This window comes from Podospora bellae-mahoneyi, chromosome 7, assembly GCF_035222275.1.
Source record: "Podospora bellae-mahoneyi strain CBS 112042 chromosome 7, whole genome shotgun sequence".
NCBI classification, from domain to species: domain Eukaryota; kingdom Fungi; phylum Ascomycota; class Sordariomycetes; order Sordariales; family Podosporaceae; genus Podospora; species Podospora bellae-mahoneyi.
This window is the reverse complement of record NC_085886.1, coordinates 1,315,077-1,340,910: the sequence shown is the minus strand read 5'-3', so window position 1 is coordinate 1,340,910 and position 25,834 is coordinate 1,315,077. Positions and strand designations below refer to the sequence as shown.

Sequence of the window (25,834 nt, the reverse complement as noted above, 5' to 3'; positions counted from 1 at the left end):
GTATATGTTAGTGCGGCCAGCGCAACTTCTACCAAAAGACCCCTGTCGCGCTAACATTAATAACCGTGGCAGAGGTATATGCCTAACCTCTTGCGAAAAGTCTGCGTTGCAGGGCGCACTGTGATTTGCCGACAGGTCTACGGGCGGTCCAAAGCGGAATAGTGCCCGCATGTACTGATGTACAAATGACCTGATTTCCGTTGCAAGCCAGGCTCTGACGTGTGCCGAGCCCTTGCCGAGATGTTAGCGAGGTCCCTCAGTGTCTTGGCATCTCCACAAGGATGCAATCTTTTGGTGACGCTCCGTTTTTCCCACAACGACATTGGAAGCACAGCTTGCGAACACACCTGCCCACGGCCGCGGTTGTCGGCCCCCTTGGAACTGGAAGAGTTTTCACGAGATGCTCGACTGCTGCTTGACGCCCTGCCGTTTCAACTGCGACGTTTTCCCCCCATCCTGAAGGGGGAGCCAATCGCTGCCCGTTCCCAGATGTCAGGCACAGGCGTGCCGTCTCCCCGAAAGATGAAGCTTCCCCATGGCGCCTGGGACAGCCACACACATTGGGTCGATAGTGCTTGTTCCCCCACTGATCAACAGTTACCAGCAGGCGGCTAGACTAACGCGGAATATGGTGGTTCTGCGACATTATGGTGTACACTATTGTATATCTGGGGCGGGGTGTGGGAGAGCACCACAGACGCTCAACATTGTCACTGCATTAACTCAAGAGCTCGAGGATGGACTCCCCAGCCCCCTCTCCTCGATCGCTCGCGAGCTCAACTCGGGAATAAGCCTTCGACTCCTCGGAATTCCCACTAGATGGATGATATTGGCCGCCATCCTCTTCGCCAACATGCAGCCGCCGAGCGCATACAGCAGACACTTGGCGCTCTGGCGCGTCCTGGCGTTCGCTCTTGGGGTTCTTGGGCCGTGACCAGCAAGCAACTGGTTGGCGATGACTCTCCACTGGATGCCCAGCAAGTGCCTGAGGTCTGGACGGTTCGGTTCCTGAAGTCGGAGGAGACCAGCAGAGGGGTCTTGTCAACAACCAGACGGGCCACTGTCAATGTGGCATGGATGGTGGGACCGAGACATAGAGATGCTCGAAAATACCCGCAACTGCACAACCCAATTCTCCCGCCATCCCGCTACCCGTCTTTTCTCTACAGCCCGCATCATCGTCTTACGTCGCCCTGCTTTATACAGAGGCCTCGTGCAGCCAGCTTCCCCGCGAAACAAATAATGAAAAAAGAAAAAAAAAATAGCAGCTGCTGATTCTGGACTGGCTCAACGAGACATCGCACGCGCTCCTATCCTCGTGTCCTGCCGTCTCTGTCTATTATCTCTTGGTCGCCTCACAGCTCTGCTTACTCACACTCATGTCACACAGCCATGTACAGGATTACCTACATACCTGCAGGTAGAGTGGTGCTCGTAGTTGAGATGGCACCGATGGCAAATCTAGCACACATATACAAACCGACTTCTGGGGTCTACACTAACATAGGTAGGTGCGCTATACGCGGAGGATGACTCCCGTCGGGAGTTGTTTGATGGGTGTTCCTCAAAGCCCAAGCTTTGATCTCATCGACGTTGATATGATCCTTGACAGCCCCGTCATCAGGGGTTCCCCACCGCTTGGAGACCCCTTCGTTGGCCAACCAGACGACCCCAATTCTTGACCATCGCGCGAGCCCAGGATTTGTTCTACCTTGGGGACAGTCTTGGCCCTCTTACACATCCGACATGCCAGACAGACAGGCAAGGCACACTCTGCGGTTCAGTCATCGAACCCCATCACTTGCCTGTTGGCGTTAGATCATCGGTGTTGTCAATCTCTCGGGATGGGATGCTGGTCAACGGCGAGTCCGGACTACTACGTACAATATTTCTCAATTGGCTTTGCGGTTACGGTTGGATATTTTTTGACGGCATTTCTTATCCCCGCCGCGGTTGGCTTTTCTTCAATCCCTCATGGTATCTGCGACAGTTCCTCCGCAAGAGTAGGTAGACTACCACACCACTACCAGCAAGAAGGCTTGCTTCGTCTCGCGTCCGTGTCACACTAGACCGAACCAGCAGCTGGCCCCTCCCTGACGTCGCTCCCCTCGACGGTGTTCAGATCCTCTTCGAACTGTTCTCTTGTTGCCAAACGTATCCCTACGGCGGGGCCCACTGACAGGGCCATTTTTGCTGCGGGATCCTGATAACTCATCCAAACATTTCGTGTCGGCGTCCAATTTTTCTGCCTGTCCCACCTCTGGCTGGGTATCTGGTGTGCTCGTGCTTGGGACTCCAGCATCCCCCATCCAAGCGGGCATCAGCGGAGCCGGCCCCGAGAGACTCCGCGCGAGTTGTGGACTTGATCGGGCAAGGCTTCTGGGATTTCTTGGCTGTGGACAGGTGCCGTACTTACCGTACGTACACATACCGATAGATTACCCTAGAGCCACCCCCCTCCCCACTCTGGGCTCTCCCCCTTCCTCCCCTCCCCCTTGTTGGTGCTAGAAAGTATACCTATGTGAAGGTTACCCACGGCGGAATTCAAACACTTCACCACCGGATCACTCCGCTTGTGCTCAAGCCCGTCCAAACTTCCCTCAGTTCGGGCCACGTCCACCAGCTACAGCTTTCTGGCCTTGCCGTTGCCGTTGCCGCGGGCGTGTTCTGTCAGCAAGTGTGTGTGCTCGAGGCTATTTCGACAAGCTCAGACCCGTTCTGTGGCTTACCACGACATGCGAGCAAGCTGAAGGATCATCATTGAATAGGGGTAATAGCATTTCATCACGGTGGGCAGGCAGGAGGAAGCCATCCGTTCCTGTATTGCCGGGCACCAGCATGACAGAACCCTCTGTGGAAAACAAAACACGTCGCCGAACTCGTCCCTCCTCGCAGGCACCGCAGCCCAACCGGAGGAGCGCCAACAGCCCCCCCGGCATGTCTGATGATGAGTCGGCAGACTTGTCGCAGGAAGAACATGGCTCCCCCACCGAGAGCCTAAAGTCTGCAGCCCAGGACACCGGCAAGGTAGATTCCGATGCCCCTGAATCCCAAGATGGCGCTGGCGATGCCCCGAGCATGCCCCTGCAGAAGCGTCGCCGGGTCACGCGAGCATGCGATGAGTGTCGCAGAAAGAAGATCAAGTGTGATGGCAAGCAGCCTTGCACTCATTGCTCTGTCTACAGCTATGGTGAGCACCAACGAGTCTTCTTCGGCCTCCTGCTGTTGTTTTGCTGACCGAGTTCTCAGAGTGCACCTATGACAAACCCTCTAACCGCCGCAGGAACCCAGCTCCGCAGTATATCGAGGCCTTGGAGGCGAGGCTCCAGCGTGCAGAGACGCTCCTTCGCAAATTTATGCCAGATGTCGACCTCAGCGACCCGAATCTTGACCCGTCAGTCCAACAGGAGTTCCGCAACAGACAAAATGCAAGAGCGCAGGCGGCCAAAGCCAAATCAGACACGCCGCCAGCCCAGGAGAAAACAGAAAGCCAGGATGCCCAGATCATGTCCATGATCGAGTCCATTGGGCAGCTTGACATCAACGAAGGCGGAGAATGGGACTTCCATGGCAACTCCTCGGGAGCGGTTTTTCTGAGGAGGATGAAGGAGCATTTCGAGGGGCTGTTGGGCAACGACTACCGCATCCCCTTTCTGCCGCGACCATCTCGCCCGGCCGGCATGTTCAGCCTCGACTCCCCTCGCTCCAACGCCGGCTCGCCCTGGGAACCTTCAACGGCATCCAACACGCCAGCTCCTCCCAATATCTATGATCTTCCGGCCCAGGACAGGGCCCGCACACTTTGTTACTACTCCTTCAACTGTGCAACATGTCTCTTGCGGGTTGTCCACCAACCTTCGTTTTACGAAAAGTTTGACAAGCTGTATTCGACACCTCAGGAGGCCTGGGGAAATGATGAGCACAGATTCCTCGGGCTTCTCTATTCGGTGCTGGCCCTAGGTTGTGTTTACGATGTCTCGGATGTTGAGGCTGGAGACGGACCATCCTCGTACAAGGCGGCGGTTGAACAAGGGTAGGTGTCTCGTCCCTGAAGCCTTCCTATTCGTGCTTTCTAACACTGGTTTCAGAATCAAGTATTACACATCCGCTCGGATGATCCTACAAGATGTGGCCGAGTGCCGGGATATGGTTTCTTTACAAGGCTTGGTCTACATGATTCTTTTCTTACAAGCAACAAGCAATATCAGCGGCTGCTATGCCTTTCTCGGCATTGCTCTACGTTCTAGCCTGCGAATGGGGCTCCATCGCCATTTAGCACACGAAAAGATCACGCCGATTGAGGATGAAACGAGACGGCGCGTGTTCCATGTTGTCCGGCAAATGGACATCTACATTTCAGCAATCTTGGGATTCCCTCTCTTGCTCCACGACGACGATGTCGACCAGCCCATGCCGACCGAGGTGGATGATGAATACATTACGAGCGAGGCTATACTTACACCTCCGCCAGGCACGCCTTCCTTTTTCGAAGCTTTCAATGCCCACACGAGGCTCATGGCCATTTTGACAAAGGTTGTCAAGTACATTTATCCTGTCAAGGCTGTCGAGGATTGTGTGAATCAGGGACGGGTGAACTCGAGATACATGATCAGCTATGCCCGGATCCAGGAGATTGAGGCCGAGCTCCAGGAGTGGCACGAACAGCTCCCTACACATTGGCGCCCCAGCCCGGATGGGCCAATCGAGGTTATCAGGTACGCCAATCCTTTCTTGCTGACAACTTGGACGAGCACTAACGCCAGGTCCGTAGAGTTCGAACTCTGCTGAGGTTTGGCTACGCCCATGTCCAGATGATGCTGTACCGTCCGTTTCTTCACTACATCTCCCCACGTCAGACGGCTGGCAAGAAGATTGACGATCGATACTACAACTGTGCTGCCGCGGGTGTCAGTGTTTCTCGAAACATTGTGCATATCGGAATCGAAATTCGCAAACAGGCGGTGCTGATCGGGCCTTACTGGTTTATTCTCTATTCGCAATTCTTCGCCATTCTCTCTTTGATATACTACGTTCTGGAAAATCCCGACAAGGCTGGAGCTGCCGAGATACTAGCAGATGCCAAAGCCGGGCGGGAGGTTATCGCGAGTCTGGCTCAACGCAGTCTAGCAGCGGATCGGATCACAAATGCCCTGAATGTAAGTCGAGAAATTGTGTCGTTTTCAAGTTCGTCATGACGATGGTTCTAACATACCATAGCCTTTGTTTGAACAACTGCCAGAACGGCTCAAGAAAGCATCGACACGACCAATGCCCTCCAAGAAACGCGCAGCGCCTGCGGGATCGAAATCGAGCGTGGTCCTTCCAGCCCGGCCGGGAGTGCAAGATGACGTTCCACAGCGCAGGTCCGAGGAGGTGATTCGCCCACCCACTGGCGCCCTTCGGCGGGAAGCACGACTGCCTCCTCAGAGGACATCCTCGTTTGACGCATTGGGTCTTCCGCAGGGCAGCTTGGCGAGTCAAAACTTTTCCAATCTGCAGGACCTACTGCCAATGGATTTGACGTTGGGCCGGGGAACTCCCGAAGCCAGAGCCGCGCATATGGCTCCTGCCCCGAGACATGCCCAAACCTTTCCGCAGGGACACCCGCATGGCGCAAACCCGGTCTACAAAGTTGACGCCATGATGTTTCCCACCGGCGACCCTTTTGCGTATCCCAATGCGCCGCTAATGGACCCTGCTGGGCACCATGCTCGACCGGGACATCCGCACGGGCTTCCAGGGCAACCTCCGGCACCTTCCATGCAGTTTTACATGCCTAGTATCTACGATGACATCGAGGGCCAACTGATGGGTCCGATCCCACCGTATCTGATGTCTCAGGGGCAAGGACCTCCGCATACGATGAGCCCGGCGACGCAGATGTACAACACGGCCAACATGATTGCGATGCAGCCTTCCCCCAGGCATGGTCAGCCCCATGCTCCTCCGCAGGGCCTGGCCTCACACGCAGGCCCACATCACCAGGGGCAGCCTCAACAGAGGGATATGATGGAAGACATTATGGGCGAACCGGACTTCACGACAGGGGAGTGGGACGACATGCTTCAGCAAAATTCCGGGTACCGATAGACACATGGATGAGGAGGTGGAAGACAACAAAACAGCACGCTAGATGCAGAGCTTTTAAGTTGGGGTCAGGGGGAGGGACCACGAGGTTTTCGTTCCAGGCACAAAGATGCTCGGCCTAGCGCCAGCACAACACTTATGCACGACACTTATAAACTTTATACGGCATCGCTGGGCGAAGTCTGGGGTTCGGGGTCAGGGAAACTGGGTTGGGAAATTCATTGGTGGGTTAAAGAGGCACGGGCTAGAGGAAATAAGGATTGTTGCTGGACCCAACAGAGCGTTTCTTTTGCATTTTAGTCGCGGCCTGATACCCAAAAGAGCGGAATGGTGCATGGAAAACAGGACGGAGTTTGAGGGGGAGGATTGTGGGCCTTGGTGAGTGTGTGGATGGGCCGAGGTCTGTTAGGACAGCATGGAATACACGAGGAGTCCGAGATGTAGGTTTTCTTGTTTTAATGAGATGAAGCGATTCATCATTGGGGGTGTACATGCAATAGGACGCAAAAGAAAATGATAGATATGGCAGAAGAGAGAGCGGAAAGACGCCACTGTCAGCAAGATAGAGTTCGAGGCTAAGCAGAAAGAATTCATGGGTCTTTACTGCTATTCTTGGTGTACGAAAACCAGCTATTTGGGATTTGACGAGTCAGGGACAGACCTGGACTGGCTCGATAGGGCGCGCCCAAGTGTTCATGTCGACTTTTTAGACTGGAAGGGCGTGAGAATTTACCCACGTCTAAGACTTGCCGTGGTTGTCTACTTACCCAGCCACGAACGGTTTCTGCCGACTTTTCGTTTCTGTGGTACCTGAAACGATTCAACCGTCACCAAAAACTGGCTCGACGTTTTACTAGATCCACCAACAAAGACAACCATCTTGTTGGGTTGGTTCGTGACAAAGCAGCGCTCTCTGCCTCTCTTTTCTGTTCGGCAACCCCCAAGCCCGCCGATCCAATTAAACGGCCTCGTTTTTGCTCTTCTGGACTGGTTAGACCCGAGTCCGGTGCACCCGACGGACGGGACGCAACGCGCAACCTTCTTTTTTCACATGCGTGCTGGAGGGGAGTAGAGCAGACTAATAATGTGGGAGGGTCAGCCTCTATAACCGTTTTGGGATCTGCCACGAGACCTCCTGGGGTTGACTTCTTTTCTTTCCTCCTCCACCCTCTTCGTTTGTGTATACGGATCGCCATACATATACTGTTCCAGTGCAGTCCACTGACGACAGTGTTGAACGGTGATAACATCATCTTGCCAGACCCCTGCAAGCAAGGTGGTTACCTATCGTCACTCAGCCCACCGTTATCGCGATAAGAAGGCTGGCTGCCCGTCACTTGCGACACTACCACCACAGTACACCCTCATAAACCGCTGCCAACTTTCAACCTCCTCCATATTTTCTGTTGGGGGATTTTTTATTTAATTCAACAGAAACGGTTCTAGCTCCATCGGCACCATCGGGATTTTTTTTGGTCGCTGAAAGATTGCCCGTTGGCGGTCCGGTTCTTCTTGGGACGAAAACGAGACACCGCCGCTTTGAATAATCATAGACCAGCTCGAACCAACCCCGCTCTCCCTCTCTCGTCATCCTCTCATATCTCATCTCAATCGGATAGCCCGGGCCTGCCACTCACATATCGAGAGCTGCGAGCCAGTGAGACATCTTTGGGAGTAGCCGTGAGACAGGGACATAAACAGCAGTCAAAATGGAGGTCGATCACGACCTGGTCATGGTGGATGAGTTTGATGCTCTGTTAGTACACCGCTTGGTGTGAGTGAGCTGCATGATAACAGGACATGTTGGCTGATACTGCAAAACACAGCGCCATCGAAGTCAAGCTCCCGAAAGCACACAAGAAGAACTCGTCGTCGGGTTCTTCATCCCCGACCTCGCCGGCAACCCGCGGGAACAACAAGCGGTCCGCCTCCTGGACCGACTACGGCACCCCTCCCAACGCAGCCTGGCTTCACGAGAAGATCAAGTTTCCCGCCAAAACCCACGTCACAAAAGTGGCTTCCAAGCTCCCCCCCACCGCCAACGGCATCATCTACCTCCCCGGAGCCGAAGACAAGTATTACGAGGACTCGGACCAAGGCCCCGCCTTCCGCCAGCGCCGCCACTTTTATTACCTCACCGGCGCCAACTTTCCAGGCTGCGCCGTCACTTATGATCTTCACAAGGACCACCTCATCCTCTGGATCCCCTACACCGACCCCCGCACCATCCTTTGGTACGGCCGCACCCCGACCCTGGAAGAAGTCAGGGCGTCCACCGACGTCGACGAGGTCCGGTACGTGGCCGGTGTGAACAGGTACATCTGCGCCAGCCTGACCCCCGGCGCATCCATTTACGTCCTCCACCCCGATCAAGCCCCCCAGCTGGAATCCCCCAAGGGCGTCGTGCAGATTGACACCCACTCCCTTCGCCCCGCGATCGAGAACGCGAGGGTTGTCAAGACGGACTATGAGATTGCGCAGATTCGGCGGGCGAATGCGGTTTCCTCGGCCGCGCACAGGGCTGCCTTGTCACGGCTGAGTCGTCTCGGCAACGAGCGGGAGCTGGAGGCTATTTTCGCAGGGTATTGTATTGCTCAGGGGGCGCACACGCAGGCGTACCCCATCATTGCCGGTGCCGGGCCGGCGGCGTCGACGCTTCACTACGACAGCAACAACGCGCCGCTTAAGCCGCATCAGTTTGTGGTTTTGGACGCGGGGTGTGAGTGGAATTGTTATGCGTCTGACATTACGAGGACGTACCCTATTCCAGGGAGCTTTTCGGCAGAGGCGAATGCGATTTATAATGCTGTGCTAAGGATGCAGAGGGAGTGTGTTGAGAAGATCAAGCCTGGGGTTGTCTACTCTTCGTTGCATCTCCACGCTTGCAAGGTGGCGATTGAGGAGCTGTTGAGGCTGGGGATTTTGCACAACGGGACCAAGGAGGAGATTCTGGCCAAGGGGACGATAGCGGGGTTTTTTCCTCATGGGTTAGGACACCATGTCGGGTTGGAGGTGCATGATGTTAGTGGGAGGGAGAGGTTGCTGCTGGATAGCAAGGGCAGCTTGGGTCTGGCGGGTGGGGTGAAGAGTGCGAGGTGTAGGTTGAGTCCGAGCAAGAGGGAGCTGGTGCTACCGGAGACGTTGGCGGTTATGTTTAGGGATGAGATGAAGGAGGGGGGTGGTGGGGATGGGCAGGGGAAGGGGGTGGTGCAGATGCAGAAGGCCAAGAGGTCGGCTGGGGGTGGGAGGCAGAGGTTGGAGGAGGGGATGGTGGTTACTGTTGAGCCGGGAATGTGAGTTTTTTTTTCCTGTGATGATGTGATGAGGGTGAGATGCTGACAGAGGAAACAGTTACTTTTGCAAGGAGTACCTCAGGGCTTACTTCCTTGACGTTCCGTACCACGCTCACTTTATCAACAAGAAGGCGTTGGAGCAGTACTGGGATTTGGGAGGGGTGAGGATCGAGGACGATATCCTGGTTACCAAGACTGGGTACGAGAATTTGACGGATGTGCCGAGGGAGATTGAGGAGGTGTTGAAGGTTATGAATCCCAGCTGAGGTTCTGCGATTTGGGTGGTTTAGATAGACTAGGAGATGTGGGCGGTGTGGGGGTGGGGGGGATGGAGTTTGAAGGTGTTCTAGTGATGGCTTGCCTTTGACAAGGGAAGAGGGCTTGGAATTTGTGTACATGTTGTTGAAAGTTTACTGAAGGAGATCAGATTGGTTTAGTCATGAGGGTGTAATTGATGATGGTTGAGAAATCATGGTTCTTGGGACAATGAATGTCTGTTGAGGTGGTCTAACAGAGCCGAGCATATAACACTGTCTTCTTGGTCAACTGGATAAGCAATAAGCTTATAGCAGATGCTCAAGTGTATTTACTATGGCCGAGAAGCCAGGTGTTTGACGACAAGTCTTCCAGGAAAAGAATCCCATGGTTAAGGTGTTGTAAGTAAGTCCCTAGACCGTGTCCCCACTTTTGCTCAGGGGATCAGGCCCCACAATTCACAGTGGCTTCCCGCCTGGGCGTTCTTCCAACGTCAAGGGCCCCATCACCACCACCACCAAAAAGTCCACTAAAATTCATGATTTGTGAGTGAGAGTGAGAATTTCATCTCACAAATTCACAACCCCTCTCATCCATGTGAGTTCACCCTTCACCCCTCAATACTACCAAACTCAAAACTAACCACCCCAGATACTCCAAAATGACCACCCTCAACCAACGCACCTCGGCCCTCACAGCCATAGTCCTCAACAACCTCCAACACCAACACGACTGGACCGCCCTCCACCCCCACACCCAGCCCAACCTCCCCCGGACCCTCCTCTACGGCCTGCCCCCCAAACGCCTCTACGTCCACCCGGACGAGCAGGTGGAGATCATCAGAGCAGAAAAAGAAATAGGCAACGGGGGGGGGCGTATCCCGCAGGAGGCAGAGCTAGAATGGGTTCTACCTCTCCACCTCTCGGAGAAATGGTCCCCAGCTCAGTTCGCCGCCGTTTTTGATGCTTTGGATGCCAGACCGCCTAGGTCGAGGGAGATTACAAAGGAGGAGGAGGAGAGGTCACCCTGGTTGGCGTATAAAGGGTCGAGGAGGGGGAAGAGGGTGTTGTTGGCTACAGTGCAGGATGATTCGACTGTTACTTATTACTGGATGCATGATGGGTTGGTGAAGCCGAGGCAGAATTGAATTTTTTTTATATATTTTTTTCCATTGTTATGACAGTAGTGGAAAGGGGAGAGGGAGAGGACTTAAGGCTCGAAAATCACCTTTTGCACCTTCATGTTGTCAAAGAGGTCGTAACCCTCCACTGCGTCGGAAAGGGGCATGATCTTGTCGAACATGAAGCTATTCTCATCGTCAGCAACTCACCCACCATCTCCCAGGAGCAGCAGCAAAGTAACATACCTCACCCGATCCTGGTTCTTGGCCAGAACAGGCAGCGCCTCCTCGAAAATCGACCTGACAGGGCACCGTCCCATTTGAACCCTCAAGTTTTTACTATTATCCCCCATCGTCAGCCTTTTGTTCCCTCTTTCAGTCGTACTCTCACAGAACTCACCCATAAGCCTCATCCCCACCCCACGGAATCTCCCCATTGTGCACCCCAATACTACTCACGACCCCAAACGGCCTCAACACCTCAAATGCGGTCCTCAACGCAGGGCTCAACCCCACAACCTCCACCACCGCGTCCGCCCCCCTCCCTTCCGTCACCTCCCTCACCCTCTTTACAATACCCTCCCTACCAAGCTCATTCAAATCCAACGGCTCCGCCCCGAGCCCCCTCGCCAATTCCAACCTCGACTTGACCCCATCAACAGCAAAAAGCTTCTTGGGTTTATACTCCATCGCACTGATGATCGCACACAACCCCACAGGCCCACACCCAATAACCACCACCGTCGCCTCTGTCGCCTCCTGCTTCTGCAGCTGACTAAACGCGTTCTTTGCGCCAAAGTACCCCGTCGGAAAAATATCCGCCATGAGGATGAGGGCCCGGTCGGGGATGATATCGGACGGGGGAGCGACGGTTAGGGTTCCTGGGCCGAACGGGACGAGGACGTACGCGGCCTGGGCACCGTCTAACTTTTCGGAGCCGAATAACAGGGAGTGGGCGCAGCGGGAGGAGTAGCCTAGGTTGCAGTAGAAGCAGTTCATGCAAGAGGTTGTGAAGGGGGAGACGACCTTGTCGCCGATTTTGAGGGACGTGACGGCTGAGCCGAGGGCGACGATGTGGCCTACGAATTCGTGGCCCATGATGAAGCCTGTTGGGGAGGGTTGGTGGCCGCGGTAGACGTGAAGTTCGCTGCGGAGAGGGGGGTTAGTGAGATAAAGGGGGGGGGAGGGATAAGGCGGAGGGGAGGGGGTGCTTACGAGCCGCAGAGGGCGGTGGCGGTTACTTTGACGAGGACGTCGAGGGGGTGGTTAACTGTGGTGTGATGTCAGCATTTCCCACGTTCAAGAGTGTGCTGGGTGGCATGATGGGTATATATGCCAATGAAAACGAGAGGGTTCTCATATGACAACCGAAATGTGGTGACGGTATGAGCGAGCGAGAGTGAGTGAGTGAAAGACATACTCTTAGGAACAGGCCTCTCCTCCACGGCGACCTTCTTCGGCCCGTGAAACACCACCGCTTTCATAGTCTCTGGGATTGCTTCCGCCATGATGATGTCTGTCTGTTGCAATAGTTAGTCGCCGTGCTCTTCAGTCGAGGTGGTCAAGCTTAGCCATGACAACGTCATCACAAACCTACCCCTGAATTTATCATTCGTTGCAATAATCAACAGTCAATGGTATTATCAAGAGAAGAACCCAGAGTATTATTTTTTCTTTCTAGAAGCCTTTTAAATTCAAGTGGCGTGACCCGACATCGTCCCGAGCGTGCATTCCCGTCTCCCGGAGCCTAGGTATCTTTTGCATCTCCCCCGCTCCCGCATCCCTTCCCCGCGGCCGAGCAACACCGAGCGGTGGTCTCCGACGTCCTATTGACCTACCGCCAAGTCCGGTCACCGGGCCGAGGGGTTGCCGAGTACCTACACTCCCGTCCCCATCTCAAATTCCATCATTTCCCTTCCTTCTATAATCTACAAATCCCATAATAAATAACCGCAAAATCCCATCTTTCTGGAAATTTGCGACTTCGGAGCAGCTCCCAAAAGCTGTCCAAGTTTCCAGAACTCCGCTTCCCCTCACTTGAGAACAACTAAAGAGAGAGAGAGAGAGAGAGCTTGACGTATGCGGAAGGTGGAGTCTACTTTTTCCACAGCAGCAGTAGCAGCAGCAGTAGCAGCAGCAGTAGCAGCAGCAGCAACAGCAACAGCGTGTAAGTGGATTGCCGATGGGTTGGTTGGTTTTTGTTCGGGTTTCGATAAGGCTCAGCTCAGCCAAGAAGGAGGCTAAAAAATTGTCATGGGTTAGGTTTGTTATGAAAACAAAAGGGTAGCTCTTGCGAGAGCCGAGGTGATGATGTCAGTTGCTTTTTTCTCGTCATCAAATTGGACTGACGACAACTTGGCCGGCATAACCCTCCCCAGGGTTGACGTCCTAAGCCAGAGGATCTGTTTCCGTGATGGAAGTTGTTACTATGAGTGACAAATCTCTCGTCTGCATGTACATGCTACTCGATCAAGTTCACAGTCCAGACACATCTACATACAGATCTGGAAAATCAAAGACGACCTCAGCAGCCTCTCTCTCACTTACACGCCAAAAACATCAACCAGGGGTTGCCCGGCCATGCACAACACCGCCAATTTTGAGCCAAAAACTAAAGAAACATTCCATTGCACAGCATCAAACTGTTTTTTTGGTCTCCACCGCATGGTTTACACACCTGCCGTGCCACCCTTGGGCCATGGAAATGGACCTGGGATGGCGCTCTGCTTGAAAGTGACGTATCTGGACATTTCAGCGGGCTTGCCTCTTCCGCTGACGACCGATCACCAGAGTTGCTAGAAGCAAGCGGAATGGCAAATTGCTTGAGGCTTGTCAAGGCTTGTCACGTAGCAATATAATACCCCAGAATCTCGAAATTGCGGGGAAATGCCCAAGCAGAACATGCTGCGGCACTACACTTCTTGCTCCCTTGCTCGACTCTATAAGTCGCGGGGTAGAAATGCCGCACACCAGACGGCAAAGCATCTAGTCTGGGGAATAATATCGCTCATTCGCACAAATGAACTGGGGGTAACAAAACGACCCTCTTCCGATGGTTAAGAGAAGGGTCTGCTCTGTGAACAGAGGCAACGAGGGACACGTACGAGTACACATGTCGGGCGCTCCGTTGGGTACTCGTCGTCACAAAAAGCAAATGAGGCTCCCACTTACAACGTCAATCGTACCCCCCTCCCCCCTCGGGCTTTGTGGCACTTTTGCCCTGTTTCCATCTGGCGGCTTTCGTCCACGAGCAGCAGCCATGTAAGCTAGCGTCCGGGTCCGGCTAAACTCAAGTTTCGATATATCTGCACGGCGTCTCTGTCTGGGTGTAACACGTGTGCGTGCGTGCTGGTCTCGTTGCCCAACCACGGCTGCTCTTCTGGTCTGGGGCTAGCAGGTGTCACACACACACACACACACACACACACACACACACACATCTAAACGGCGGGGTTTGAAAATCTGGAAGCAGCATGGTAGACGAGCCTCACCGCTGCAGCTGTGGAACGAACTGGGCTTGATGAAGCACTGGGATTATTGCTGCCCACGAGTTGCGGGCTTTACAAGTGCTGTCGGAATGCCGATGACATATCGCCGGCAGCACACACCATGCCGAACGCAGGACCGACCACACCACCAGGCCCGACGTGGTACAGAGAAGCGAGATGGCCTCTCTGTCGCCTGTCTGCGAGAGGCCTCTTGCTTCAGGGTAGCGAGGCAACTCATTACGGATACCCAAGGCAAGCCCGCAGCTGGGTCAGGACAGTCGCTAATAAGTCGAAAACGATGTCGGAAGGAAACGCTATGGTGGAGGTACGTGCCGTCCCTGTTGCAGCGGGAGCGTGAGTGTTGCCAGTCATGATTGGACAGCGAGCCTTGCTATCCCCAACGGCGTGACCCGCATAGGAGATGCTGCCAACGATCGTGATGGGACAGTGAAGGTGCCGATGTTGAAGGATCCGGACTGCGGTCGGCTTATATGTAGAAAGGAATCGGAGTTGATGAAGGAAGAGGCTGGTGAATCAAGAGTGGAAGTGCGGGCGGATCCGTAACATGATGCTGCTCTGTTGACCACGCACGGCGTTGAGGCTGAGTTTTCCAACCAGCGGCTTGTTGAAGGTGAGAGGGAGAATCTTGGAGTTCTGTGCTGCCCCGCTGTGGGGGAAATCTCACCACTCTCGAGCCATTTGAGAAGCTGCACTTGCCGTTGGTGAGGATGGAATGGCGGAAGGAAGGAGTGGGCTGCCCGTCAGTGACGAGATATTGGGCTCGATCCTCTTTTGTAGCCAAGGCAGGTGGGAATGGCAGAAAACCTCTTCATTCTTTGGTCGATTGCCCACACCCCCCCCCCTCCCCCACCTTCCCCTCTGCCGATGGCCCAAGGAGGTAGGTGTTAACGACTGAATGGGTGCATGTCCAAAAGGCGGCGAGGACGCGCGTGTAGCCATGGTCGAAGCATGATGGATGAGGGAAGCTGCTGAGAAGCTGCAAGAGCGAGCCTCCCCCCACATTCCTTCCGCTCGTATTTCGTGGTCGTGCCTCCACTTGGTGAAAACTCTACCAGCTCCAGCTTGTGATGACGCGCTCACTTTGGGCGAGATGGTTAGGGCCAGCAGCTAAAGTTAAACTCCGACTCGGATCTGTCCAAGTGATCACGACCGCGCAGCCAAGTCCGTCAGTGTCCGTCTGGTTCGCGTTGCACGCGTGGAAGCAGCAGAGGTTCATCAGATGGAACAAGAGGAGGCAGTATCACAAGGTAAAGTAGCACTCACCTGCTGATTTGCAGCGAAGCATCTGCCCGTGGCTCCCTATCCTGGTCAGGTAACCCAACAGTAAGCATTTCCCCGCCGCCTTTGCAGAGCCCTCTCGTTCGTTTCCTTTGAGGTTTGTCAACTTTTGTCAAAAGTCTTGATTCTTGAATGATCTCCCCGGGAAACAATCAGGGTTCACAGGATCGGCGTGGTGCATCTGTGTTGGCCAGCTCGGTCGTTTGCGCGATCCATTCCCTAATTACCGAGCCGCCGCGAGCCCTAGCTCCATCAGTACATCAAGACCCACGGGCGGTGCCTTTGTACTCACTGCCGTAAAAGAGCCTCAACCACTCACTCGGGGTCCAGCAAGGTACAAGAGAGCACGACAACCACGGGTTGCTGTCTGGCCATCTCTATCACCGGACTGTCTCTTTGTCTAGTAAATTGCCTGTCTGCCCGGCTCACAAAACACCGGGGCATATCCCAATCCACCAATATCTCCATACTACGGATATCCCATCCATCTTGGAGGACCAGGACCCGACGAGCGAGGTGAGGTTGAGTCCAGTGCGTGGTGGTCGGGAAGTCGGGCTAGCTCTTGCTAACCAGTGGAGCCTCCCCAAAGAACCTCCTCAGCTGCCCCCTGTTAGCGGCTCCATCCCCCCGCCTCCTCCACTCTTAACCGTGGGCCATCAGCCGTCAATCCTGCACGCATTGGCTCTGGCCTTTCCTTCCCCGACCCCAGCTGTTGGAGCTTGCGGTGCATCCTCCGCTCCTAGGCCCTTGCTGGCTGCCATTGCGGCTTAAAGAAGGGAACCTCTCCTCTTCCCTCCGTGCCTTTTTCAGTCGACCTCTTCCGCTGCTGGCATTGTCATTCGGGACCCAAGGCCATATATGCGGGACACTTATACGCCCAACCCCCAGGTTTAATATACTGCACCCTGGCCCAAACCAACCCAGCACCCATACACTTTCAACCGCTCGTCACAGCCTTGAGCCGCATTCTTGAGAGGACACGCAGGCCTAGCCCCCTCCCCCTCCCCCCTCCTCACTCCTCACTCCTCACTTCTTGATCGCAATTTACGACCCCCGCTCCATCCAGCCGTCGCGAGGTCGTTTTCCGTGCTTTCATCCACCGCTCCCCGTTGCCGTCGCGTAACACACCCGGCTTCTTTACCAGCCCAGCTTCGAGTGCCTTGCCTTGTTGTTGTTGTTGTTGTTGTCGTTCTTTTTCTTGGCTGCGTCTTGCGGCTCTTACATGCTCTGTCCCCCTACCCTGCGATCGGCCCAGCGGGAGGACTTGACGCGGTGTGAGTCTTTGTTGCAGGCGGGACACCAACATTCCAATCCTCGAGCTGCCTTCTGTGATCCCAGCTCTAAAGGGAGAGAAGTGAGGGGGAGGAATATAGGGCTGCCCACTAGCCATCACCTCGATCTGCCGCCCTCGCCATCGACCCGACATCGATGGCGAGCTGATGCAACATCAACCACCCATCCACCCGTGAGTAGGACCTTCGAGCATACACGAAGCTATGAATACAGATAGCGACCTGTATGACCCCGATGAAGTCCTGCCTAGGAACAGCCCGCTCTTGCAGCCGCTTCGTCCTACGCTCCGACCGCCGACTCCGAGCCCGCCGCCGATCACCTCGCCCCAGTCCATCAGTTCCGCTTCTAGCTTTGGTGACAAGAAACCGCGTGTTCGTATGCCGAGACCAACCTTGGGCGATGGGATCCTGATTAGCTACTTGGACAACCATCGGCAGCACGACATCGCCCTCCAAGCCAGCGTGAACGGTTTGCCATGCGAGCCCGAATCTCCCGCGGATACCGATCTCATCGACGACACCGGCTCTTTATACAGCGCCGTTTCGCCAGGGGGCCGACGGTCTGGCAGGGACAACGACAAAGGCGGGGGGACATACACGAGCTCGAGAATGTCTGTTGATCCGCCTGGGCTGGAGAGTTTGGGAGGGTTCGATTTGAAAAGTCTGGCGGCAGGTGCCTTGGCTGCAGTTATCACGGACGCGCAACCTGAAGCCCCTACCGCCACGGAAACGAAGCTACCTGATACTGAGGCTGGTTCTGGGTTACAAAGACCACCGGCACCACCGGCACCACCGGCACCACCACCACCAGTGCTCAAGGCGCCGGTAATACCGGTGCGATCAAACTCCTTCCGGGATGAACGCCCTGCCGCCATATCAGCACCGCCTCCGGTGCCTCCATACGGCCCTATCTCTCCTCGCGAGCAAGGCCACCATTCTCCCAGCAACAGTATCACATCGGCAACCCTCAGCGAAGGTTTGGCCCCCCTCAAGCTTAACTCGCTGAGGTTTGAGAACAACGGACCCACGCTTCCGTCCATCCGATCTACTTTTGGGGACATCAATCAGCTTCGCAACAACGTTGCTGCTGAGCATGAGAGAATGCGGTCTGCTACGTTCCCACGGTCTCCTCCTGCCACCACGCCGCGATTGCCTTCATTAGGCGGCCATGGCTCGCCGCCACCTTTGTCACCAGTTGACAGTTTTCGGGGACCTCTTTCCCCGAGCCACTCTCTTGTACACCCAGCAGCAAGCCCTCCAGGGACCTATGGCGGCTATTATGCACAAATGGGCAGCCATCCTCGGCAATCCGACTATGCGAGCAGTTCAACGGCCACTCCCGGTTCTGAGCAATCGGTCTCCACCCCCGGGGCAAATAATTCTAATCATAATAGCATCGACCGAATAGGTTCGATACCGCTGGAGGGCGTCACACACATTGGGACCTATGTCTGCAAATTCAGCGGGTGCAACGCCCAGCCGTTTGCTACTCAGTACCTGTTGAACTCCCACGCCAATGTACACTCTTCTGCCCGGCCACATTATTGCCCTGTTGCGGGGTGCCCCCGTAGCGAGGGAGGCAAAGGATTCAAACGCAAAAACGAAATGATACGGCACGGTCTGGTCCATGATTCACCGGGATATGTGTGTCCATTTTGCCCTGACAGAGAGCACAAGTATCCAAGACCAGACAATCTTCAGAGGTGAGTTCGCTTTCTCGCTTCATCCTGGATGGAACCTGCTGCTAACCGGGGTTATAGACACGTTCGTGTACACCACGTTGACAAGGATAAAGACGACCCACTACTCCGCGATGTACTTTCACAACGGCCCGACGGACCAAGCAGGGGAAGACGACGACGAGGTGGCCCTGGGTGAGACCTATTTGGGCGCTCTACTTTGAAATACACCTTTCGAACACCATCCCAAGAAACACTACGATTATCTTCTCTGCACATACCTTTTTTCACGCATTTGCAACACCTTCAACACGACGGTCTATTTGTAGTATATACGCATAACGTTTTTTTAGTGAAACCGAGCGAGCCCGGAGTTGCGCTTTTCTTCTAGGAGTTGGGGTTGATGGCGCGTGTGGGCAAGCAAGAGGTGTGAGGCATTTGACGGGGGTGAAAAGGTGTTTTGGCACGTGGTGCAGGGGTTACCGTGTTACTGAGGAGGTTATGATACGGCATGGCGTTGTGTTTTGGAATTTTTTGGGGGGGTTTGATGTTGTTTCGTTATTAGTCGATATACCATGTTGTTCTTTTTATACTGTCAAGTTGGGAGATGGAAAGGAGGAAGGCAAAGGTCAAGGAAATTGGACGGATCGGTCGGAATTTGCAACATACAACTGTTGCAAAAAAGGAAAGGTTAGGGAAGGCAAGGAATGGAAGGATACCCCGTCTCTCGTTCTCTCTCGTTCTACATTTTCATTTGTGTTTTTTTCTTTCCCCGGAACTTCACTGTGGATTTGAGTCTCCTGCTGGGCTTCGGGATGTTGCGGGAGGGAAAGATTTGGGGTGGATAGGTCAGGACGAGGCATGGCATTTTTACCAGTACTGGCGAGTGCTGGGATGCCTCGGAAACAGGGCGAAAACAGGACCTGGCCAAGATGCAACATGATGAAGGTTGAGGGGCAGGGAGGGATTTGGGGCATGGAACGGATGGGAAATGGGCGCAGCATTGGGGCCTGCATTGATCATGGCACACAACAAACATTGCGTTGCATTCACCTAAGCGTTGGGATTTTGCGCATGCGTTTGTTTGTAGATGCTACCATAGCTACCGGCTTGTCGACTGTCTTGATATGTAGGATCCAGTTCAGGACAGAGAGACAGGGACAGCTTTGCCCAGGAAGGCGAGAATTTACAGGAACTTTCCAGAGGAAGAAACAAATCGTTCTTCTTAGCCCATCACTTCATGACGTTCCAGATATTGGGCCCTGCTAATTCTTCGTTCTTGTTGAGATAACAAACCAGGAGAAAAAAGAGGACATCGGGTAAGAACGAGTAGTTTGGGGCAACGGCGAACACCCTGCTCGTGACTCAAATATCGAACTGGCTTGCCTGCTTACTTGAGTAGATTCTCGTCACGAAAGCTTTGCATTGTCTCCCTCGTGCCCTTTTTCTTTTCCCATTGAAACTGGCTCTTACGAAACGGATGTTCAAACTTGGCTGAGAACCACTACTGCGGCGTAATATCAGACTACTAGTACCTCACAGGCTTGATAAAAGAGAACGCAAATCCCAAAATTAAGCAATCAGATATGATTTAGAAAATACTGTTAAATATATCATTTCGCTACTTGAAGACCATTCCAGCTCTCTCCCAAGATTAGACGGCAGACATCAAGAACCCCTGATTTGCTCGCAAACCTTTCTCTAAAAGACAGTGTAGGATTGGAAGAATATTTATCCAACAAAACCAGATAGATATCTGGTGTATCACCCAGTGTCAACAGTGACAGCTCCGCTTACGAAGGGGGTGGGCATAGACGTGGACTGGGGTTTGGTGAATGTCTAAATGTTAACTATTTCTGGCATGATGCAAGAGCCTCCCTCGAGTATTTTTCCGTCAACCCCGGAAGACCTGGGGGATTTATCAACATACGAGGGATATCAATAGCTAGGAGCTCTTCATAAACAAGAACCAAACGAAGTCGCCGCTTCCCCTAAAAGATAGAAAGCGGGTTCGTGTAACACCATCCATTTAGATCTTTACTACTTCCTTTGCCGACCTAAAGGGAATAAAACCAAAAATTAGCACCACTGTATACATTTAATCTACAAACCTACACTTTAAGTCGTCCCAGCTTAAGATATTTCCACCAAAGCTCGGAAGAGATCAACTCCCATTTACTGGCAACTCTCTCGGCTAACCATTGAAGTCTGTCTGCCCATTCACCCAGCGACCTACCTACCTACCTATCCTCACTGCAAAGCTCATTGATCCCCGGTACTGCTGAAGGCCGCTCAGCTCTCCAACAGCTGCTCCAGCTAAAGAACGAAAACGTCATAGCGTGATTGTGTTGTTGGGTCGGGAGGAGGGCACGAAGCGTCCACCAAAGTTCAGCGCAAGGCCTATTCTCTTGTCGGTTCGGAGGAGGATAGCCAAGCACGTACCCGGCCCTGCCCGGAGATGTTTTCCCACAACAGCCACCGGAGAGACAGCTTACTCACCTGGCGGCGCTGGACGACCTACCTAGGCCGGCTAGTCCCTTCCAACAAGACCAGCCCACCCGCTCGCTGCTGAAGGCAGCAAGCGCGGCAGCAGCAGCCGTGACAAGGAGAGGGAAGACGATGCTAGATGGACTGCGCGAGAAATGCGAGCCTCTGCTGCATCAAGCGGCACACGATCCGCCATGTTTGACCCTTGTTTTCCCGACTTCAAAACGTAGACCTTCGTTTGCTGACCACAATCCCGCTCGGCTGCGGTGCATGGGAACGAACTAGCTGGCCTGCGATGCCTGGGAAAAACCTAACATGGGACTGGAAAAGACATCAGCGCTTACTCACGATGAATGTAGACAAAAATGGAAAATATGCAGCGCTTGCGTGCAAAAAAAATAATAATAAAAAAATAGACAGCACCGCTCGCTGGCGAAAAAAAGAAAAAGAGAGCAGCGTTCACAATGGATATCTCAATTGTAAGCTCGGATGAACTCTGAAACAGTTTGGATCAACATAACCCAAATCTAGAACTGCATAAAAGACAAAAAGGTCCCTTCCAAACAGACACCGACCGGGTATTTGAGAACCAAACACACACATATGACACATATTTTACAGTTATTATTCCTTCTCAACTAGCTAGCCAGCAAATAATATATAACCAGCCCTACAGCATATAAAAACACTCATCTTCCCCCCCCCTCCCCCAAATAATCCCCGCCCACAATGCCATGGTATATAAAAACAAAACAAAACAAAACAAAACAAAACAAAACAAACAAAACAAAAACAAACAAACCCCCTATCTTACCCCCTAAACGCCATCCCATGCTTTTCCCTTCCTCATATCCCCCCATATCCTCGCCCCCTTCCTCATAATCACTCCAAAACCATCCACTTCCTCACCACCTCCGCCGCCCCCTCCAAATCCCCCAACAAATACCCCACACTCCTCAAATTATACGCCGCCTCCACCCTCAAATCCTCCTCCGCCAACCCCCCCTTCCACCTCTCCTCATCACTCCTATCCACCTTTGGCACCGGCGGCTCCTCCAACACCTTCTTGTAAAACTCCACCGCCACATTCCCCAGCCCAATCAGCGAATACGCCCTCGCCATATTGAAATGCGCCTCCTGCCTCTGTCCCGCACTCCCATTCCTCTCCGCCTCCGCCAGCCTGTCTTCATAGTACCTGAACAAAAAACTGAAGCCTTGGTTGAGGAGATACTGCCTGTTGGTAGCCTGCCTCTTCAAGGCGTAGTGGATGTACGCCAGGCCCGTGGACAGGTTGATGAGGCAATTTGTGGGATCGATCGAGGCAGCGCGGGCAAAGTAGGACAGGGCGTAAGTGTACGAGGTGGTCGTGAAGAGAATGTGCCCGTAAATAGTGAGCAGGGAGACGTCCAACCCGATTGAATCGTCCTTTTCCCCAGACGGCGATTGCTGCTGTCTCATGACAATGTTGTCCATTGTCTTGATCTGCCTCAAAATGAACTTTTGGGCCGGGCCCGACGTGTACCACGACACGGGCGTCTGGCAGACTCGGCACATAGCCGAGAACATGCGGTAAGAATCCGTGCCTGGGCGGTAATCCCTCATGAAATAGCGGGCAATAGCAACGCAGGTTTCTTCGTCGCCAGCGTAGACGGCGCAGGATGCCCAGGCAACGTGGATAAGAAAGGTGTTGTCGATGGATGTCCAGACAACAGAGTCCCGGGCGGCGTGGCAGACGGCATAAGCCTCTCTATGCTGACCGGCGCGGACGAGGGCGAAGGCGTAGTTGAGGAAAATATTCAACCACTCCGTGAACGGAATGCCGCGATGTTCTTGGGGAATCTTGAAATGAGGCTTGTTGACGGTAGCCGCAGTAGCCGGGTCCGCACCATCCGCCGGAGCGAGGTTGTGACGCAAACGTTCCTCCATGGCGGCGAGCTTCAAGTTCCTGGCAGGAACAGCCTGCTGGCCACCCTCGGAAGGGTTGACGTATCCCAGGAACTTGATGTATTTGTCCCAAGGATAAAACTGCTTGTAAGCCCGGAAGTCGTCAACCAACGCCTTCGCAGCCGCCATCCACTTGCTCTTGGCCTCCTCATCCCCTAGCAAAGCGTTGCCCTCCATCTCTTGCATGATCTGGTAGTTCTTAGTCGCTTCCTTTGTCTGCTCAATCTCCTGCTGTCTCCTCTTCTCAGCATTGAGCAACCGGCGCGGCACATACTTCGACTTTGGCGCATTTGGATCCCTTGGCTTTCTGGGTTTGCGCGGCCCAGTGTTCTTCCGGGGACCATACGGACCACGTCTCTTTCTTGGTCCCAGCTTCTGCAGGTTCAAGGCCTCATGAACCAGCAAGAAAGCTTCCTCCCTGCCCTCCTGCTCCTGTTCTCCTTCGTACATATTGGCAAGCTGCACGCGAGCCTCGATGTGGTCCTCATCGTCCTCAATCGCAGCAATGAAGCATTCTTCAGCGGTCTGCTTCTCCCCCAAAGAGATGTGATATCGACCTTGACAGACCAAGAAGTCCGCATCGATGCTGCCCGTGCCCTCTGTCTCAGCAATGTGCTTGAACAGGTCCAGATACTGCTTCGCCTCCGCAGCCTTGTTCTGATCCAGCAGCGCAACCGCGATATCCTTCAAGCAGTCCGGGAAGTCCATGAATTCCTCTTGCCTTGTCGGATCAAGCAGCTCCAAATGTCGCCTGGCCTCAGTATCCTGGAACCCCAGTTTGCACCGGTAAACAAACATCTTCGCCCTCAAATCCATGGGCATCCCCAAGCCATAACTCTCTCTCGGAAACTTGCCCGGCACAAAGCCCTGCACTCCCAATCTCCTCTCCTCCCCAATATCCCACTCCCGATCATCATCCCCCATCGGCCCATTATCAAACTGCTCCCAATACGTTTCTTCTCTTCTCCCCGACAACCACCTGGCAATCTCCTTCAGCTCTTTCAACCCCTCCCTCCACAACTCCAACGTCCCAAAGAACTCGAGATAAATTCTCAAATCACTCCACTCAAACCTCCCCTCCTCCGCCTCAAAAGTCCCCCTCTCCATCAAATAATTAATCACCTTCCTATACGCGGCCCTTGCAATCCCCGCCCCCTTCTTCAAATCCTTCACATCTAGCGCCACATCCGCAATATTCCTCACCGTCCGAATATTATACGGCCTGTACCCAAGCGCCTTCTGATACTCCCCCAAAGCCCTGCTCTGCTGATTCCCCATCATCATAATTACATCCGCCCTCGCAATCCTCGCCTGGATATGCGTCCTGTCCACCTCCAACGCCTGACTATAACAAGCATACGCTCTCTTCAACGTCTCAATCTTTTCCGCAGTCTGATTTCCTTCCTCATCATCCTCCATCTCGTCCACCCCCTCAAGACAATACTCCGCCGTCGCGATCCACTGCGGCACATCCCTCGGCGTCAAATGCGCAGCCGTAATCCGGCACATCACCGCCTGGGACCGGTTCTCCAGCGCCTCGTGCACCGACGACAGCAACACCCAAGCATGAATAACCTCGGAATTGATCCGGATAATCTCCGAAATCATCGTCATGGTCGCCTCGTAATCCCCCCTCTGAAACGCCTGCTGAGCCAAGTTCAATCGAAACAGGATATCCGGCGAGGGCTTGACCGCCTGTCTCGGACCTTTGACAGTCTTTGACTTGCGCTTGCGTCCCTTGGCGATAATCACACCCCCCTTTGTCTTCTTCTCTCCAGCCGCCGCCGCCGACTTGGCAGGGGGTTGATAAGGAACACCCGCAGCATCAGCCCTCTGGCGAGCGACGAATTCCTCCTGCTGCTTGTCGAACCTCGCGACTTCGGCAGCGAGCTCCATGGCGTCAGAGTCGACAGACATGTCGCTGACGTCTGACTCCTCGCCATCATCTTCGAGGTGGTCGTCACCAGGAGCGGGGCAGTCTCCCATTTCAGCATCCTGATCTTGCTGCTGAGCTGGGGGGAGAGGTCTGTGGCCCTCGGGGAAGAGAGATGGGTCGAGCATGTCCATGGGGATGCCCCCCAGCCCGGAGAAGGTGTTCATCTTGAATAGTTGTGATGGGTGAAGTCGTGCTTCCTTATCGTGAGTAAAGCGTGGTGGAGGTGAATGAAGAGTAGTGAGATCAACGACTTGCAACAAAACTCGAAACAGCTATCAAAGTCGATGAAAACTTTCTCTCTGCTCAATCGCGGGGTAACTAGATTAAACGCGGCCCTCGTCCCCCTCCATCCCACCAAATCTTCAATATCCCCCTCCTTCTCACCCACTTGAAGCAGGAACGACGACCCCCTTCTCTCAGCAACTTGCAAGGCTGAAATTTTCCTCTTTTGGTCGCGTGTCGAGATATCCAGTAAGGAAGCCAGCAATGTTGAGAAATCTCAGAAAACGATATTGAGTTTGAAGAGTCTATTACTTCTTGACTGTCGTAAACTTTGGCTGAGAAAGTCGCAAACTTTGAGGATCAAGTTCACACTCTCATGAATAAGAGCAACTCGAAATTCGAGGCTGCAGCTAACCGCACAGTGCGGCGCCATCCCAAAGTTGTGAGCATATGAGGGTTAGACCGTGCATTGCGATGTGTTCACGTGATGTAGCACGTGATTGGAGGAACAAGATTTTGGGCATGATTTTGAACAATGGGAGGTTGAATGGGTGGCCCTTTGTGGTGGTTGAAAATGGGGATGGCCTTAGCTTCTTCCTCGAGTTTGGTTGCGACTTTGTCATACGAAAATACGGGCCCAGGGCTGATAATGCTGCTGAAGATGGTATGCTCGTTAGTAGAATAGAATAGTCTAAATATACACCCAAGATATCCCAGTCAGCAGACATGCCC

At 53.8% G+C, this 25,834-nt stretch overlaps 7 protein-coding genes across 7 annotated transcripts; 4 read left to right on the top strand and 3 right to left on the bottom strand.

Annotated features, from left to right (window-relative positions):
* Nucleotides 1-326: 326 nt before the first annotated feature.
* GIN1 (Gypsy retrotransposon integrase-like protein 1) lies at nucleotides 327-6,090 on the top strand (the record flags this gene model as incomplete). Its single annotated transcript, XM_062882148.1, is given in 6 exon segments — nucleotides 327-1,242; nucleotides 1,253-3,190; nucleotides 3,250-4,033; nucleotides 4,089-4,715; nucleotides 4,772-5,156; nucleotides 5,218-6,090. The coding sequence occupies 5 exon segments, from the start codon at nucleotides 2,839-2,841 to the stop codon at nucleotides 6,088-6,090; spliced, it is 3,021 nt and encodes a 1,006-aa protein (XP_062728154.1). The 5' UTR covers nucleotides 327-1,242; nucleotides 1,253-2,838.
* Nucleotides 6,091-7,796: 1,706 nt separating this feature from the next.
* Nucleotides 7,797-9,646, top strand: QC761_705850 (uncharacterized protein; the record flags this gene model as incomplete). Its single annotated transcript, XM_062882147.1, has 3 exons — nucleotides 7,797-7,843; nucleotides 7,914-9,380; nucleotides 9,439-9,646. The coding sequence occupies 3 exons, from the start codon at nucleotides 7,797-7,799 to the stop codon at nucleotides 9,644-9,646; spliced, it is 1,722 nt and encodes a 573-aa protein (XP_062728153.1).
* Nucleotides 9,647-10,022: 376 nt separating this feature from the next.
* Nucleotides 10,023-11,802, top strand: TSP1 (putative tRNA-splicing endonuclease subunit tsp-1; the record flags this gene model as incomplete). Its single annotated transcript, XM_062882146.1, has 3 exons — nucleotides 10,023-10,036; nucleotides 10,100-10,180; nucleotides 10,287-11,802. 3 exons carry the CDS (start codon nucleotides 10,023-10,025, stop codon nucleotides 10,780-10,782), a joined length of 591 nt encoding a protein of 196 aa, XP_062728152.1. The 3' UTR covers nucleotides 10,783-11,802.
* Nucleotides 10,808-12,263, bottom strand: QC761_705830 (uncharacterized protein; the record flags this gene model as incomplete). The annotated part of the gene is made up of 5 exons (XM_062882145.1): nucleotides 10,808-10,941; nucleotides 11,002-11,094; nucleotides 11,156-11,902; nucleotides 11,971-12,025; nucleotides 12,176-12,263. The coding sequence occupies 5 exons, from the start codon at nucleotides 12,261-12,263 to the stop codon at nucleotides 10,845-10,847; spliced, it is 1,080 nt and encodes a 359-aa protein (XP_062728151.1). The 3' UTR covers nucleotides 10,808-10,844.
* A 3,095-nt stretch (nucleotides 12,264-15,358) lies between these two features.
* On the bottom strand, nucleotides 15,359-15,917 carry QC761_705824 (uncharacterized protein; the record flags this gene model as incomplete). The annotated part of the gene is made up of 3 exons (XM_062882144.1): nucleotides 15,359-15,395; nucleotides 15,528-15,632; nucleotides 15,862-15,917. The coding sequence occupies 3 exons, from the start codon at nucleotides 15,915-15,917 to the stop codon at nucleotides 15,359-15,361; spliced, it is 198 nt and encodes a 65-aa protein (XP_062728150.1).
* A 1,121-nt stretch (nucleotides 15,918-17,038) lies between these two features.
* On the top strand, nucleotides 17,039-19,723 carry QC761_705820 (uncharacterized protein; the record flags this gene model as incomplete). Its single annotated transcript, XM_062882143.1, has 2 exons — nucleotides 17,039-18,537; nucleotides 18,595-19,723. 2 exons carry the CDS (start codon nucleotides 17,039-17,041, stop codon nucleotides 18,710-18,712), a joined length of 1,617 nt encoding a protein of 538 aa, XP_062728149.1. The 3' UTR covers nucleotides 18,713-19,723.
* A 2,159-nt stretch (nucleotides 19,724-21,882) lies between these two features.
* Nucleotides 21,883-25,044, bottom strand: TFC4 (transcription factor TFIIIC subunit tfc4; the record flags this gene model as incomplete). Its single annotated transcript, XM_062882142.1, has 1 exon — nucleotides 21,883-25,044. The coding sequence occupies one exon, from the start codon at nucleotides 25,042-25,044 to the stop codon at nucleotides 21,883-21,885; it is 3,162 nt and encodes a 1,053-aa protein (XP_062728148.1).
* Between the last annotated feature and the right edge of the window lie 790 nt (nucleotides 25,045-25,834).